Source organism: Lepidochelys kempii, chromosome 1 (assembly GCF_965140285.1).
Source record: "Lepidochelys kempii isolate rLepKem1 chromosome 1, rLepKem1.hap1, whole genome shotgun sequence".
Classification (NCBI taxonomy): domain Eukaryota; kingdom Metazoa; phylum Chordata; order Testudines; family Cheloniidae; genus Lepidochelys; species Lepidochelys kempii.
Window position 1 is genome coordinate 21,374,526 of NC_136380.1, and position 17,793 is coordinate 21,392,318.

Below are 17,793 nucleotides of genomic sequence, written 5' to 3' on the forward strand. Positions count from 1 at the left end.
GGTCACAGTAGTAATACCTCACCTGCCTGCCTTTGATATTTGTATGCCTAGATGTGTGGGGTACTGGTGTCATGCGTGTCACCCATTTTTGTGCTGCATGTGACATCATCTCCAAGAGGTTACTTACGTTCTGGATCACTTGTTTCCTGCTCACTCTGCTCCTTGCTCTTGTAGAATGGGAATTTTCGTGAAAAGATGAAGTTCTTTTTACGCTTGTCATTGAATGACTGTGAAGGAGAAAAGGCATGGGGCAAAAACAGGGACGTCTAATTGTTGTCACACTCATGCTGACAAAACAACTAGTTTGTAAAAGTGGAGAGAACTGTAGTGACTCAAACCAGTCAAAACCAAGTGGTTGAAAAGAATTAGAAATGATTTTCAATAGGATTGCAGGTTAAAGGACATAATGTCTTGAAGACTGATCAGTTTTATTACAGATGGGCTCAAGCCACAAACTTCAGATCCAGATTTTGAATCTCCAAAGCTTGGGGTTGTTCCAATAAAGAGTTTTGGTTTAGCCCATTATAATGATAGGATCCATTTATAACATTTGGATCCAAATATGGTCATGGATTCTGATTTCTCCCTCTCCTCCCATCCAAATTTCAGGGGTGCTTGGATCTGGGGTTTTGGTTCAGCCTCTCCAGGGCATGTCACCTGAGAAGTGCTGAGCACCTGCCACTCAAATTGAAGTCAATGGCAATTGTGAGTGGCTCAGTATATCTCAAGATCAGACCACTGATCTTTAATCATAGTAAATTCTGCCCAGAATTAATTCACTGTCTAGAAAAGAGTAGGCTGTACAGGAGAAATCGAAGAGGTCCATAGATTCACTTTCAGTAGACATGCACGTTCAACTCTGTGCCAATTAAAAATACATATTTATTTTTGGCAGCTGTTTCAAGTTCCATAAAAAAAGTTTTATTTCCCCCCCTTAATTTTGAAATGTGTGAGGTACAATTCAAAGACTTGTTCAAGTAATCAAAGGGACAATACTTTCATTTTAGTTTGTACACCATTGTCATTCATTAGTCTTGGTGCATATAGTTTCAGTTTTATATAATCTAGTAATTGAATTCTGCTGCTGCACAATATTTCTGAGCAATTTCAGCTGCATATCCTGCCAAAACTCTACATATGGCGAGTTAATACTTAGGTGAATGGTCATTTTGTGTGAAAAAAGGTGTTATTTTTGTAGACAGCTGTAAGGCTTCATCACATTATATTAAATCGTAGCAGGATATAGGCATTAGGCATTCAGTGCCAATTTCTTCTCATCTCACTTAAGCAATTAATCTAATTTCTTTGGGACTGTTTGCATGAATAAAGGAACCAGGATTTGGTCCTAAATATACAATTAAATAAGGTCAGCAGCTGATAATATAATTTGTTATGTTAACAGCATAGAAGGTGTTCTAGAATACAACAGATTTCTAAAAGATGTGAAGTCAAAAAATTTAACACTTAAAAAACCTATGAAAACAGGTATTTTACTTGTGTCACAAAAGTTTCATGCCACTTTTACATGTCAAGCATATTTAAACTTTAGTAACTGAAAACAAAAGAAAAAAATACACATGTAGAATAAATGATCCATGAATATCTTTCAAACATTCAACCTGAAATTAATGTAGATGTCATGCACAAGTAATACAGACAGCATGCAAAGTCAAAACAATTCAAACATGAAAGAAAGCCAGGGACTAAAAATATGAACATGACAGATTACAGTAATTTGTGGGTGAAAACGGGGTCGACATGCAAATTACATCACTTAAATGGCCTGCAGGGTAGAATGGAAATTAAAATGTGTTTTCTGTGATCACTTCTTTTATCTTTCCAAAGCAAGGAATGTAATATGTTAACATTTCCTGGGTTATGAAAATGTTGTTTGTCATGATTAATCCAAGTTTGACATAATAATATACTTTTAAAGGAAAAAATTATATATGCAATAATACCTCAAAAACCAAAGTGGTCTAAAATCAGTCATTTCATTACCAAATGCCTTTTCAGTTTGGAATTGAAGAGAAGGTTATCAAATTGGTATATAAATATACTGTGGTTCATAGAAACATTAAGACGAATCACCATTCTAGTTCACATTTATAAAAGATATCCTCTTTATGAAAATTATTCCCCTCAAGCAATCTATAGCAAAAACTGCAACAAGTACATTTCAACCAGAAAAGTGTTGTTATTTTTTTACTTCTTATGCAATATAGCATGGGACAGCTAGAAGATCATTCTTCTTAGCATATTAAATTATTAGAAAAGACTGCTTTTTCATAGAGAAAGAAAGTATGGGGTTCACAAATTTCCTGGCTTAAAATTCCTAATATGACATTAATTAGGCATAAACCTGGTTTTCTGGCTCCAAGAAAAGACACCAGTATAACAAATGTGCTATCCTGCTATCCACTCTCCCTTAACCAAATGCCCATTGTGTGTCCAGTTGCATAGTATTGGATTTAATACCTTCCATGTTGTGACAGATATTCAAATAACTGTACCAGGATAATACTTTAGTTTTTTTGACCTTAAAGAATTTCCCTGTTTTTTTTTGTGTCAATAACATTTCTATAATCAATCTGTTTTTCTCTATAAGGAGCACTAAAATATGTTATTTACAAATTATTGTAACACATTCATGTGAAGCTAAACAAAACATCTAATTTTTAATCTAAAGATAAGGAGTACTTGTGGCACCTTAGAGACTAACCAATTTATTTGAGCATAAGCTTTCATGAGATACAGCTTACTTCATCGGATGCATACTATGGAAAGTGTAGAAGATCTTTTTATATACACACAAAGCATGAAAAAATACCTCCTCCCACCCCACTCTCCTGCTGGTAATAGCTTATCTAAAGTGATCACTTTCCTTACAATGTGTATGATAATCAAGTTTGGCCATTTCCAGCACAAATCCAGGGTTTAACAAGAACGTCTCGGGGAGGGGGGGGAAGGGGGAAAAACAAGGGTTTTAACTTAGTAGTTGGTGATAAGCATTGCAGAATCCATCAGGACATTACTCTGACAATTGTATATTAAGAGAGATCATCCTGTCTTAGAAAAACCCTTCCCACTACTCAACTAAATCACTCTTGAATTCGGGTGTCTTTGCTAGGAAGTTTGATTCCGTATTCTCTGTGTAATGTATCTATACTGTACTGGAATGAGAGACACGGTCTTGATGGAATCTAATGTCTGTATCTTTTTCAGGGTAGTTTTGTAGATGGGAAAAGCTTTCTTTTAAAGAGATGCCTGAAAAGCCATTGTGGCTTCCTAGCACATTCAAAATGCTTTCTTCAGCTAGTTCATTCAACCAACCTGATAGCTCCCAGAGCACTGAAAAGTCACATTGGTATCAGGGAGTGGCTTTTAGAGTTGGAACACATAATCAATGTCACCTTTTCCCACCATGTTATAACAATGGTTTGCCTTTACCTGACAATTTGAAACTGCTTTGCAAACATTAAGTCTCAGGAAATCCCTCAGAGATGGGAGCATTATTACACTCATTTTACAGGGTCCTGTGGCTCGAACAGTAGTCCTGGCTCTGGGAGACACAGATTCAATTTTCCACACCTCTGAGCAACATAGTCATACCGACATAATTTGATAGCGTAGACCAAGCCTAAAACTGAATTTTGGTTAGAGCAGGCTCAGATCAAGGTAAATCTGCCAGCCTGGTTTCTCTGTGAACCTAGAGATTTGGAAATTGGGAACGCAATGAAGAAGTACAAGCCAGATAAAAATACCCAGATAAAAAATAAAAAATTAGTGGGGGAAGCAAAAGTGTATGGGAATCTGGGAGGCAGTGACCATGAGTTGGTTGAGTTCAGGATCCTGACGCAGGGAAGAAAGGTAAGCAGCAGGATACGGACCCTGGACTTCAGGAAAGCAGACTTCGACTCCCTCAGGGAACGGATGGCCAGGATCCCCTGGGGGACTAACTTGAAGGGGAAAGGAGTCCAGGAGAGCTGGCTGTATTTCAAGGAATCCCTGTTGAGGTTACAGGGACAAACCATCCCGATGAGTCGAAAGAATAGTAAATATGGCAGGCGACCAGCTTGGCTTAATGGTGAAATCCTAGCGGATCTTAAACATAAAAAAGAAGCTTACAAGAAGTGGAAGGTTGGACATATGACCAGGGAAGAGTATAAAAATATTGCTTGGGCATGTAGGAATGATATCAGGAGGGCCAAATTGCACCTGGAGCTGCAGCTAGCCAGAGATGTCAAGAGTAACAAGAAGGGTTTCTTCAGGTATGTTGGCAACAAGAAGAAAGCCAAGGAAAGTGTGGGCCCCTTACTGAATGAGGGAGACAACCTAGTGACAGAGGATGTGGAAAAAGCTAATGTACTCAATGCTTTCTTTGCCTCTGTTTTCACTAACAAGGTCAGCTCCCAGACTGCTGCGCTGGGCATCACAAAATGGGGAAGAGATGGCCAGCCCTCTGTGGAGATAGAGGTGGTTAGGGACTATTTAGAAAAGCTGGACATGCACAAGTCCATGGGGCCGGACGAGTTGCATCCGAGAGTGCTGAAGGAATTGGCGGCTGTGATTGCAGAGCCATTGGCCATTATCTTTGAAAACTCGTGGCGAACCGGGGAAGTCCCGGATGACTGGAAAAAGGCTAATGTAGTGCCAATCTTTAAAAAAGGGAAGAAGGAGGATCCTGGGAACTACAGGCCAGTCAGCCTCACCTCAGTCCCTGGAAAAATCATGGAGCAGGTCCTCAAAGAATCAATCCTGAAGCACTTGCATGAGAAGAAAGTGATCAGGAACAGCCAGCATGGATTCACCAAGGGAAGGTCATGCCTGACTAATCTAATCGCCTTTTATGATGAGATTACTGGTTCTGTGGATGAAGGGAAAGCAGTGGATGTATTGTTTCTTGACTTTAGCAAAGCTTTTGACACGGTCTTCCACAGTATTCTTGTCAGCAAGTTAAGGAAGTATGGGCTGGATGAATGCACTATAAGGTGGGTAGAAAGCTGGCTAGATTGTCAGGCTCAACGGGTAGTGATCAATGGCTCCATGTCTAGTTGGCAGCCGGTATCAAGTGGAGTGCCCCAAGGGTCGGTCCTGGGGCCGGTTTTGTTCAATATCTTCATAAATGATCTGGAGGATGGTGTGGATTGCACTCTCAGCAAATTTGCGGATGATACTAAACTGGGAGGAGTGGTAGATACGCTGGAGGGGAGGGATAGGATACAGAAGGACCTAGACAAATTGGAGGATTGGGCCAAAAGAAATCTGATGAGGTTCAATAAGGATAAGTGCATGGTCCTGCACTTAGGACGGAAGAACCCAATGCACAGCTACAGACTAGGGACCGAATGGCTAGGCAGCAGTTCTGCGAAAAAGGACCTGGGGTGACAGTGGACGAGAAGCTGGATATGAGTCAGCAGTGTGCCCTTGTTGCCAAGAAGGCCAATGGCATTTTGGGATGTATAAGTAGGGGCATAGCGAGCAGATCGAGGGACGTGATCGTTCCCCTCTATTCGACATTGGTGAGGCCTCATCTGGAGTACTGTGTCCAGTTTTGGGCCCCACACTTCAAGAAGGATGTGGATAAATTGGAGAGAGTCCAGCGAAGGGCAACAAAAATGATTAGGGGACTGGAACACATGAGTTATGAGGAGAGGCTGAGGGAGCTGGGATTGTTTAGCCTGCAGAAGAGAAGAATGAGGGGGGATTTGATAGCTGCTTTCAACTACCTGAAAGGGGGTTCCAAAGAGGATGGCTCTAGACTGTTCTCAATGGTAGCAGATGACAGAACGAGGAGTAATGGTCTCAAGTTGCAGTGGGGGAGGTTTAGATTGGATATTAGGAAAAACTTTTTCACTAAGAGGGTGGTGAAACACTGGAATGCGTTACCTAGGGAGGTGGTAGAATCTCCTTCCTTAGAGGTTTTTAAGGTCAGGCTTGACAAAGCCCTGGCTGGGATGATTTAACTGGGAATTGGTCCTGCTTGGAGCAGGGGGTTGGACTAGATGACCTTCTGGGGTCCCTTCCAACCCTGATATTCTATGATTCTATGATTCTACCCCCTACTGCTCAGTTTCACCAGATGAGGGTAAGTTTTGTTTAATACTTAGAAATGTATATTTTTGTTTCTATTTTTAACATTTATAAATATTTATATGAACATTTGTTTAGTGACAAACCAACTGATAAAACCTTTAATGCCACTTACTATCCAGGAATCCTAATTTTAATCCTGAATGAAATAGAACAGGCACCAAAAAAAAATCACCAAAAATCTACAGGCGAATTAAATCATGAGTAATAAGCAACATCGGTTTTAAAAGGACAAATCTTGCCAGTCAACTTGATGACAAATTTGGATTAGTTTACAAAATGAGTGAATGAAGTCACTGCCGCAGGTGTTGTATATTTAGATTTCAGCATGTCATTTAGTATCTCACAAAAATTTACTCTTAAAATTCACCCATTGGTTTAGATGTGAACACTGCCTTATGGACTGAAAATTGGCTGAAGACTCAAAAAGAAAGTGTAGTGATAAAGGGCAAAGTACCAAACTGGAGGTAGTGTTCCCTTGGATTTTGCTGGGATGGGTGGTGTTATTCTTATTTATTACTGATATTACAGGTAGCTCCTAGAAGTCAGTGCCCCATTTTGCCAGGCGCTGAATCTCTCTCACAGCCTCTGCAGTGAATTCATTGCAATGGCCTTATCTTTCTTGAGTACTCCTTTAGCAGCTTGATCATCCGGTGGCCCCACTGATTGTTTAGCAGGCTTCTAGCTTCTGATGTACTTAATATTTTTGCTGCTAGTTTTTGAGTCATTGGCTAGTTAGTCTTCAAATTCTTTTTTGGCCTGCCTAATTATACTTTTACACTTGACTTGCTAGAGTTTATGCTCCTTTCTATTTTCCTCAGTGGGATTTAACTTCCAATTTTTAAAGGGTGCCTATTTGCCTCTAACTACTTCTTTTACTTTGTTGTTTAGCCATGATGGTATTTTTTGTTCCTCTATGTTTGGGGTAAACATTTGAGTCTCTATTATTATAAATTTTAAAAATTTTCCATGCAGTGTGCAGGCATTTCATTTTTGGGACTGTACTTTTAAATTTCTGTTTAACTAACTTCCTCATGTTTGTGTAGTTTTCCTTTCTGAAGTTAAATACTACTGCAGTGGGCTTCTCTGGTGTTCCCCCGCAACAAGGATGTTAAACTTAATTATATTATGGTCGCTATTGCCAAGCGGTTCAGCTATACTCACCTCTTGGACCAGATCCTGTGCTCCACTTAGGACTAAATCAAGAATTGCCTCGCGTCTTGTGGGTTCTGGGACTAGGTGCTCCAAGAAGCAGTCATTTAAGGTGTCAAGAAACATTATCTCTGCATCCCGTCCTGACGTGACATTTACCCAGTCAATATGGGGATAGTTGAAATCCCCCATTATTATTACTGAGTTTTCTAGTTTTATAGCCTCTCTAACCTCCCTGCGCATTTCACAGTCACTATCACTGTCCTGGTCAGGTGGTCGGTAGTATATCCCTACTGCTATATTCTTATAATTGAAGCTTGGAATTTCTATCCATAAAGATTCTATGGCACAGTTTGAGTCATTTAAGATTTTTATTATATTTGACTAATGCTTTTTTTCACACATAGTGCCACTCCCACAACTGCACAACCGATTCTGTCATTCCTATACATTTTGTACCCTGGTATTACTGTGTTCCATTGATTACCATCATTCCACCAAATTTCTGTGATGCCTATTGTATCAATATCCTTATTTAATACCAGGCACTCAAGATCACTAATCTTAGTATTTAGACTTCTAGCATTTGCATATAAGCACTTACAAAATTTCTCACTTTTTAGCTATCTGCCGTTATGTGATGTCATTAAATGGGACTCTTTCATTTGACTGTTTCTGATCAGATCCTAACTGTACTTTATCACCTTCCATCCTCTCCTCCTTACTAGGATACAGAGAATCCCCATTAATAGATCCTCCCCTAAGGGATGTCTCTTTCTGAACTGTGTGCTCTCCCACACCTGTTGTCTTTCGCCCTTAGTTTAAAAACTATTAGGACTATTCATCTATATAAAGTTACTCACACTGCCTGAGTGTTTGCAGCACCAGGACCTAAATATTCATAACTTGGCTAAGTGACAAGCAACGTAGGACATCATCTTACAACTATTTGAAGGATGTAGAACAACAAAGATGGAAAGGATTTATGCAGTGTGGTAACAGCAACGAAGAGTAATGGGATAAAATAAAGAAAGGGGAAATTTAGATTCAACACAAGAAGAAACTTCTTGACAGTGAAATCAATTAGAATGTGAAATAGTCTCCCCCAAAGGAAGGGAAGAAATCTAGAATCACTTTGCACATTTAAAACAAATCTACTAATAATAAATACTCTGAGGAATAACACTGCACTTGAAGGGGAGAGGGGGAGAGGAAAGAACTAGATGATCTACTAGAAACTGGAGCAGAAAAAGGCCTGAGATTCTGTAATTAACTACCCGCACAGCCGTCACGAACTTGGGCTTCATTCCAGCTCAAGCTCCGAGTTAGACTATCTGAGTCACTGCACTAAGTAATATGGTCACTGTGTAGTTCTCTTTTTTATGGTGCTCTCTACTGCTACAAAATTTAATTGGCATTATTAAAAATTTGATTTTTGTTTTGGCAATATTGTGCCAAGCAGATTGGATAATTCATTTCAAGGGAAATAAGAAGATGGCTTTTTAGTGGCATTCTACGCTCAGGTGCACCATGGAGATGTCTCCCTGTAATTCCATAATGATGAGCAATGAGTCTGCTTTGTCACAAAGCATCAGCAGTTAAATTTGTGTGCATATAATGAGAAAGCATTGGCATGCTGCTCGCTTGTGTGTGCTCATGGCACTTCATATATCTTGCAGTATCTGTTAGAAAACTTCTTTTCATCTTAAATTTAGTTTGGTTTTGGTCAGATGTTTTCCTATCTCTTTTTCATAATTCCTGATGATCAGGAAAGCGTTGATTTGCAACTGAATATTGGTTGTTCCTTAGAGTTTCAAGTGAAGTTTACAGCATTGATTTCCATTACTCAATATTTTCAGTTAATCTGATCCACTGGATAACATGTTATTAGTCATGTGTGCTTTTACACAGAACCTGCTTCTCCCCAGTCTTGCACCTTGTGTTAATCATTTATTACCACTACACTTGGGCACTCACCTCACACAGATGTAAACAACAGTGATAGGCAGTGCAGAAACAGGCCTATTGTGTATAGAGAATGATTTACATAAGGAACCTTATTATGCTGCCTTTTTGGAGTGTTGGGTAAAGAGAGACCTTAGGACTATATGCATCAGGTTAAGAATACCTTACTGCACATTCAAAGACTGTCAGTGGACTAAAACTTTGATCCATCCAGTGTAGAGAAGGTAAGTATAATTCCGTTCAAGCATAAATTAAAGTTGCATGATTAAGCAATTAAATTAGGAAGAAATTAAGTTACGCAAACAGGGCTAGGTTAATAGGCATGACAGGAACATGACAGGTGCCTGGCTCCTGGAGTCAGGGAATCAGGTCAGATTCTCATCTCTCAGCTTTCATTTAAAACATTTGTATTTTTAGACTTCATGGGTGTGATCAAAAGGTTTAAGGGTTTAAGCCAATTTTTAACTATTGGACATCAGGGTCAGACCTATGTGTGTGTGAGGGTGTTCTTATCCCACATCTCCCTAGTGTAGGGTTCTTACACCTTCCTCTGAAGCATGTGGTATTGGCCACTGTCTGAGACAGGCTAATGCACTAGATGGATCTTGGGTTTGATCCACTGTGGAAACTGCTATGTTCCTGAAAGTTTCCAAACATGGCCTGAGAATAAATGATGCAGTGACACTTGCCTGAGTCTGCAGCCTAAAACAATAGCACTGAGAAATATGACCTGCACTATTCATCCCAATGAGGTAGTAACTCTGAAGTCCACTGCTCTTGAGGGCCTCCCACCAAAACCAAACTAATTAGTGGCTATTTTAAATACCTTGACTTAAATATTACTCTACGTACCATGCATTTTCTTTTCAATCAGTGGCACAGATTTCCTTAGATGCAGTTGAGAATATGAGCCAATTAATATTAAGTTAATTTATCTGTGCATACCACAGCCTTAGGTTTAATTCAGGATATGAGGTAGCAAGCTATAAAATTAGCATGCACATATAGTTAATTTAGCTCAAACTTCCTTAGGTGCGGTTTAGGAGAAGAGGCAGCTAACTAGGATGATAACTGAACTGTGAATTTAGGTGTTCTAAATATGGCCAGCAAATTTTCAATATCACTGTATGTTATAATTAATCTTCAGTTCCCCATATAAAGATATATTGTATTAAATGACTTTAATGAACTCTCTCTCTGGCATATGCAGATTTGTAAACAATATTGAAAAATGCTACACACCTGTATCTTATATAAAAATAGTGCAATATGCTACACACCTGTATGTTATAGAAAAATAAGTTAGTAATATAGTGTACGATCTGAGCAACAGTACGACATCCTGCAATTAACCATCATGTGATTAAAGTGCTGCAGAAACTGTAAACACTTGATCAGAATGCATATATATATCTATATATCTATAAGGGTGCAGAAACGTTTTGAGTGCCACATTGAAGTTGGCCTTTGACTGTTTAATCTTACAAGCTGCCTGTATGCAGAATAGTTCTTCCCTATGTGGATCAAGTCCATTCTGTTGTGGGTTTTTTTGCATTTCTTTTACCTTCCCCACATACTCATATGTTGCATTTTGTTTCATATCATTTATGCTTTCCCTGTCCTATGCATTAATACAATGGAGCCCTATTTGGATTGAAAACCCTCCCTGAGAACAGTTCTTTTCAAATAACAATAATAAACAAGTTTTCATTTTTTTTAAATGCATGAAAATATTTCTATTGGTCTTATGTTCAATAAGAGCCTGTATTTTCAAAACATACATTTGGGCCCAAATTTGACCTGACAGTATCCCTTTAAGGTTCGCAGAACTATTTCATTATTAACACGAATCTCTTTTAGTCATGCCGACTCCCTAGAGATGTCAGGGGTGTACATTGAAACGGAAGACTCAAGTCTTCCTTTACTTTCAGCTGCAAGCTTGGCCCAGCAGAATGTATTATTAAATGATTGTATAACTGTATAAAGTGCTTTGAGATACCCTGGAATGATAAGAGACTAGGCATTGAAATTGTTGTGGCTGACTGCTATTCCATCACCCACATTTAATTTCATTACTTCAGCAAAACAACAGGCTAGAATGTTGATGTCAGCAGTCCCTCTAATATTTCTGGCCAAAGCAATGAGAGAGCCCAAAGGAGCAGGGCAAGGAAGGAGAGGTGGAAGCAAGAGGCAATGAATGGGCTTAGGACAAAGCTTAGAGTTACTCAGAGCCAGAGACCTAGAGTCAACTTCACCACTGGCTTACACCAGCTTCTGCTGTCATAAAGCAGGGAGCAAGGATCTGGTGGATGCAAAGCCTGCTGGCGAGGGGTTGCAGTGGAACAAATAAGACCCAACTTCTCCTCCATCAGTTGGGCCTAGAGGTGGCCAGCACAGTCTGAACTGTGGTGCTAGCAGGGGACAAAGGGTGGCCTGGGTGGTATTGAGATGTGCTCATTCCATGCCTGCCCACTGCAGCCTCCATCTGTGTGGCACCCAGGGAGCCTCTGGTGGAACTTAAAGCTGCCTAGCAGAATGCCGGGAGAGAGGGTAGGGGTGAAGATGGTGCCTGTATGTGCAACTAACACCTCCCTGTGCTGGGGGGTGGGGCGTTTACCTCAGATCTCTGGCAAACAGCTCTAGATGCAGAACTGTCAAATACTAATCTCCTGGGTCAATAACAAACATTAGTCAGAAATCCCAGTGCAGCCAAGATCTCTGCTCTGCACTTTGCTTCTTATCATCTCCATCCACTCCTTCAGGCTTCTGTCAAAGCACTGATCTTTGAAAAGTCAATCAGTGAGAGGTTTCCCTAGCAGGTTTAACTTCTGTGAAGAGCCTGGGTTATTTATTTTTTGTTGTTTATTTTTATTGTTATTTTTTTCAATCAGTGGACCCGTCACACTGCACACACAGGTGCACGTGCGGATAAATGGAAAACAGAGAAACTCTGCTGAGTTTCTGCCAAAAACAGCATAGTGATGTCATTAAAGGAGAAACAGGCAACCACTACAGTTTACATACTCTTGCTGGAACAGCTATGACATTACAGTAAATGCTGAAGCCCAATTCCCATCTGTCACCAGGCTAGTGGTGTCCCAAGTGCCCCCTGAAGGCCTCAGGACAGCCCTACAATTGGCCGCTCAGTTCCTCAGTTAACCTGAAGAAGAGGCTTTTACAAGTCCAATAACAACAGCCCTCCTTAGGATCTGGTTATTAATTTAAAGGTACAAAATAAACACACAAATCTTCCCTCCAGCTGGGCACAGCCCCAAACTCCCCTGGTGTCTCAGGGCTTTCCTGCTTTAGCCATTTACTCCCAGCCCTTTCTAGCTGGAGCGACTCCTCTGGTCCCGGCTCTTCCCTGCAGGAGCCTCTCTCAATCACTGCAGTTTCTCTAGACAGAGCCTCCTGAGCTTCTCCCACTCTCTGTAGTTTCCTGCTACCCTGGATGAAGGAACAGCTGAACTCTCTCAGGTGTGCTTCTGCAGTACATCAAGTTTGTCTAGGCCCAAGCCCCCGGCCCGTGGAGGGGTAAGCAACCTTGCTAACACCATCCTACTCTTGCTTTTTCCTCACACTGGCAGCGTTCTTGATGTTGATATCAGACATAGAGGAGGAGGGCTTCATTGAACATCAAGATTGCCAAGAGAGGAGAAAAAAGTAACCTACTTTACAGTTCTACAGAAGGGATTTTGGTCACTGATTTTCCCCTTTGGCCTCCTAACATGGTTAATTTGGACATAAAAATGTCGGACAAATATCTGTATAATGAGGACACAGGTGGAATATGCTGGGGTCATACAATTAGGCTCAGATTCAGGAAATCACATGAGAATATGCTTAAATCCACCCTCGGAGAGTCCATCCCTATTCAGGACAGCACTTAGGCATGTAATTGATTTAAAGCACACATTTAAGTCCCATTGACATACATGGAACTTAGGAATGTTTTTAAGTGCTATCCTTGATGCTTTCCTGAGGTAGGGTGCTCTTCTACCTTTTAAAATAAAGTAATTTGAGTAAATTTAATGCTTCTTAGAAAGGTACCTTTGTTTATTCACAGGCCATGTTCACCATGGGCTACAGTAAGGGCAGGCTTCCCAACATTGCCTCAACAATGTGTCTTAACCCTGCCCTGGAAGTCCACACTTCTACATGGGAAGGAGTAGGTTAGTTGCAGTGTTGATGAAATCCTTGGCCTTTTAGCTGAGACTTGCAGATAGATTGCACATGAGGCCAACTGTATTATTTAAAGGGACACTGTTAACTTGAAAAAAAAATCACACTTCCACCTGAAGAGTTTCTATCTAATATTGTCAAAAGTAACCCCTTAAGAAAACTGTTATTAGAATGGATTCAATAATATTTGTATCTCTGTTTCTGTGCATTGGACATCGCTTTGCGGTTCCTCAATTTCACTCTTGGTTTTGACAATGCATACCTTTTCCCAGGCCTTGCAGAAAGGAATTCACCAACAGCAGGGCTGAAATGGAAGAGGCAACAGGCAGGTGTGTGCCCAGAGAGAACGTAGCTGACTTGAGCTTCTTTTGAATTGCTGCACTTAAGGCTAGAGATAGGTGACATTTGTCAGCCTAAACTTAAAAGAAAAAAAAAAGCAGACTTGGATCAACTGAAACATTTTGCAAATTTGTGTCAAATTTGCCAAATTTTTTCAGTTGAAAAAAATGCAGAGAAAGTCAAAATGTTTCATTTTGACAATCAAAATGAAACGTTTTGATTTTAAATTACTTTTTGCTTTGAAATATACTTCAATTTTTTTTTAAAAAAAAGACACAAACTCAAACCTAAAACAAAAATTTTGTTCAACCTGGAATGAATTTTTTTCAATTCTTTTTGGTGTGCTGAAAAATTAGAAAAAAATTCATTTCAGGTTGATCTGAAACAAATTTTTTCCTGATTGTTTGTTTCAGCCACCGAACAAAAAAAAATCTATGAGCCCTGAGTAGAGCTATTTGCACAGGGCTAACAAAAAGACTATTGTAGACATCAAGGGTGGAGCAGAAAAATCCTGAAGATAATTCCAGGACATACTATTTTAAAGAGGGCTTCTGGCAGGGCAGCTGACCTCTGAGGGTACATCTACACAGCGTGTGGCAGCCCACGGCAGTGAATCTCAGAGCCCAGGTCAACAGATTTGGGCTTGTGCTACTGTGCTAAAAAAACAGCTGTGTAGATGGTGTGGCTCAGGTTGGAGCTTGGCCTCTAAAGCCCACTCCCTTCCCTGAGCTACGAAGTCTACACAGCTATTTTTAGTGTGGTAGAGTGAGTCCCACAAGCCAAAGTCTGTTGACCTGGGCTCTGAACCTTGCTGCCACGGGCTCCCACTCACTTTGTAGTCTTCTAGTAATTCTAGAGGGGTAGCTAAATGTCAATGGAATATGAATGTCTGCTGAAAAACTAAACCACACAACTTTTAGAGTAGGTTTTATGCCAATTAGCAATGCAGGTGTAGGAACAAAGGGTTCGTAAGAATGATGCCCGTACATTATTTGCAGATGCTCACTCAAAAGCTACATCAAAGCACATTTCAATCATTCTGAAGTCGGCATACTTAAAGCAAAATACTGACTCATGAAAACATACTGAAAACATGCCTCAACTCGTTAAAATAAATGTGAATTAGTTGACATGCAGAACCATTTCCTATTCAACGCTCTTTTTCTAAGTAGAATGGGTGTTTGTTGTCTGGAAATTTTGTATCTTTAGCTATACAAATATAGAGAGTGAAGAGCCATGGATTGCCCCTCCAGAAGTGGTAATATTCTCATTGACATCATAATTGCATTGAGGAAAGTACATGGCTCTGTGTGTTTTCAGATGTTTCCACCTAACCTGATCTAGTTAAGCATTTATATTACACACCCATCAAGGTAAAATCTGAGCTCCTAAATATTTACTTTACTTACCAATGTGTTTGATCACTCTAAGAAGGTGGTAGAAGGGGAGACACATGTAACCCCTTGTCACTTTCACTTCATGTTCCTGTGCACTGAGCAAGTGAAAATCATGTGCCAGTGAGGAAGAGGGCAGATGAGTGAGTGTTTGGGTGGGGCACTGAGAGGCCCATGACCCTTCCCCAGTATGGACTAGGATGCCTGCTACATCTCTTAAAAAGGCTAAACATGCTCGTAATTAGTCTCTGGTAGTTTCTGGCCAGGAGTTTTGTGGCACAGATATTGAAGGTTCTGGTTGCACGTGACTCCTTGCTATAAAGTCAATGCTATTAGTCCATCACTCTCAGAAGAAACTACTTAGAGGCTCTCTTTGATCATTATTATATTTACAAATCAAAACAACAGTTCTAGGCTTCAATAATACGTCCTATGAGGCTGAGCACCTGAGAGGATGGGAGGAAGCACACAGCCTGATTAACAGGTTCAGAGGCATTATGCCTTAGAACAATGCCTCCATCTGCTCCTAGGTTAAGTAACTTGCCAAAGGAGACATCAAGAAACAGTAAGAGAGCCAGGAGTCAGACCTTCAACCTGATCACCCCATTAACTGGATGCATACATCTCCCACTGAAGTGAATACAGCCTCAGCAGTCACCCCTCTCTCTTAGTCCCTTGCTCAAACCTTCTGATCATATCCCCTTTACATCACTGCATGGAGAAGAAACAGTTTGCTCTAAGGATAAAAATTAAAAACAGAGGTGCTCTTTATTCTAATATAAAAAAACATAAATGGTCTTTCCTAAGCAAATCACCTGTCTAAATTCCATTGAAAAACCTAATCCTTCCTTCAAAGACAAGTGGTTATCTCTCAACTATGATGAGAGGCTGGGAAAATTGTTTGTTTCTGGACATTTCAAAGAGGTAAACCATCTAGAAAATCATGATCTAGTTCTGCATGTGCTCTACTCAAATCTCCCAGAAGCTTAGAAAAAGTAACATTCAGTTCTCACACTGAACAAATTTCATGTAAACAAGTTATTTCTAATACCAATAGGTGTCCAATAATTGCCTTGTGCTGCGACAACAAAACATAATTTTGTTCTGGGAAAAAAACATAATGTATTTGTTGGAGTGTTATTGATGGCTTGTTCTATTTATATACCCAAGTTCACTTGTAAATTACTGTGGAAGAACATACTTTGCAATGATAACATTTCAGTGATTGTAACTAAAATATCCGCTACTGTTTGAGGTGAGATAAGCCTAAATCAAAACCTCACATTAAAGTGTCCCCAAACTTGGGATCTGGATCCATATTCAAGCTTTTTACTCAGGCTCATTTCTAAAATATTCCTTGTCACCCACCTTGTCTTTCTGATACTATCCTTGTGGCAGATTAGGCACCCGCAAAGAGGCAGGAAGATTGCTCCTAGATACAATGGTTTCCCGTTCCTGGGGAGTACAACCACAAGAGTCTCCTTTTTCTATGACAGCAGTCAGAATACAAACTGATGCTCATATTTATTGCAAGATTTAGTACTCATTCTAAGGACAGTGCTCAGAGTTCTCAGCATAATATTACACAGGTAGCCACTCCCAGTCGCTAGGAGAAGAACAGACCTGGAAGGTCGTTGCAGAGCAGAGCAAAGTCCCTGGAGTTAGGGCATGGGGAAGAAGTCTGACTGAGAAAGGGAACAAAGATGTTTAGTTCAGTGTCAGTGCCTACACCACCTTCACTAAATCTCCTACACCTGGCCCTTGTGGGCAGATTCACTTTGTTTAATTTGTTTCGACCTCTGTTCTACTTAGTAATTCATCCCACGTGTAATCCTACACATTTTAATGTTCGACACTTCCATTACCCTTCACTAAACACCTATTGCTAGTCTCTTAATACCAAATTTGGAAGAAGGGGAAAAAGGACTGTATCTCACACACACACACCTTGGACTGTTAATCCCCAGTTGGTACCCACTGCCTCATTATCAGAAAGAAATTAACCTGGAGGGAATTCAGAGAAATGCAACAAAATTAATGGCAATAGAAGGGACTGGCGTACAAAGAAAGATCAAGGGCTGTCACGTGCAATTCTTACTCACTTGCATTAGTGCAATCCTTTATGTGTGCGTGTGTGTTATAGGTCCCACTTAGTGCTTGATTTGCAGAGGACAAGTCAACGTGACAAAATTAAGTTGACCTAAGTTACATCACCATACAGCCACTGCAGTAATTGAATCACTTTTGCATGTTCACACTATACTCCTTGTGTCAGTGGTGTGTGTCCTCACCAGTAACGCTTGCACCAATTTACCTGTCAGTGTGGGGCATTGTGGGATGGCTTCTGAAGACAGCAACAGTTGATGTAAGCAATGCAGTATCTACATTGACACTGTCGACCTAATTACATCAACTTAGTGCTACGCCTCTCGCGGAGGTGGAGTTATTAAGTTGGTGTCGTGGGTGAATTACATCGGTGGGAGCTACATTTTAGTGTAGACACTTACAGAGTTAGGTTGACATAAGCTGCCTTACATCAGCCTAACCCTGTAGTGTAGACCAGGACCCAGTCTGTTACAGACCCGGCTAGAGAGCTCTGGCTCTGTAGCTTGTGCTTTTAGCTGTGGAGAGCCCCAGTTCAATCCCGGGTGCAGTGACCAAAATGGTG

General features: G+C 40.4%; 1 protein-coding gene across 13 annotated transcripts in view; it reads right to left on the bottom strand.

The window, feature by feature from the left end:
* The window catches only part of DLG2 (discs large MAGUK scaffold protein 2), a 1,468,504-nt gene that overhangs the window by 28,765 nt on the left and 1,421,946 nt on the right, over window positions 1-17,793 (bottom strand). For 9 of the 13 annotated variants that reach the window (XM_073336088.2, XM_073336097.2, XM_073336081.2 and 6 more), the window contains one exon: window positions 128-227. The exons of the other annotated variants lie outside the window; for them this stretch is intronic. In XM_073336088.2, the coding sequence (XP_073192189.1) occupies window positions 128-227 (100 nt within the window). The remainder of the gene's footprint in view (window positions 1-127; window positions 228-17,793) is intronic. 13 annotated transcript variants of the gene reach the window in all.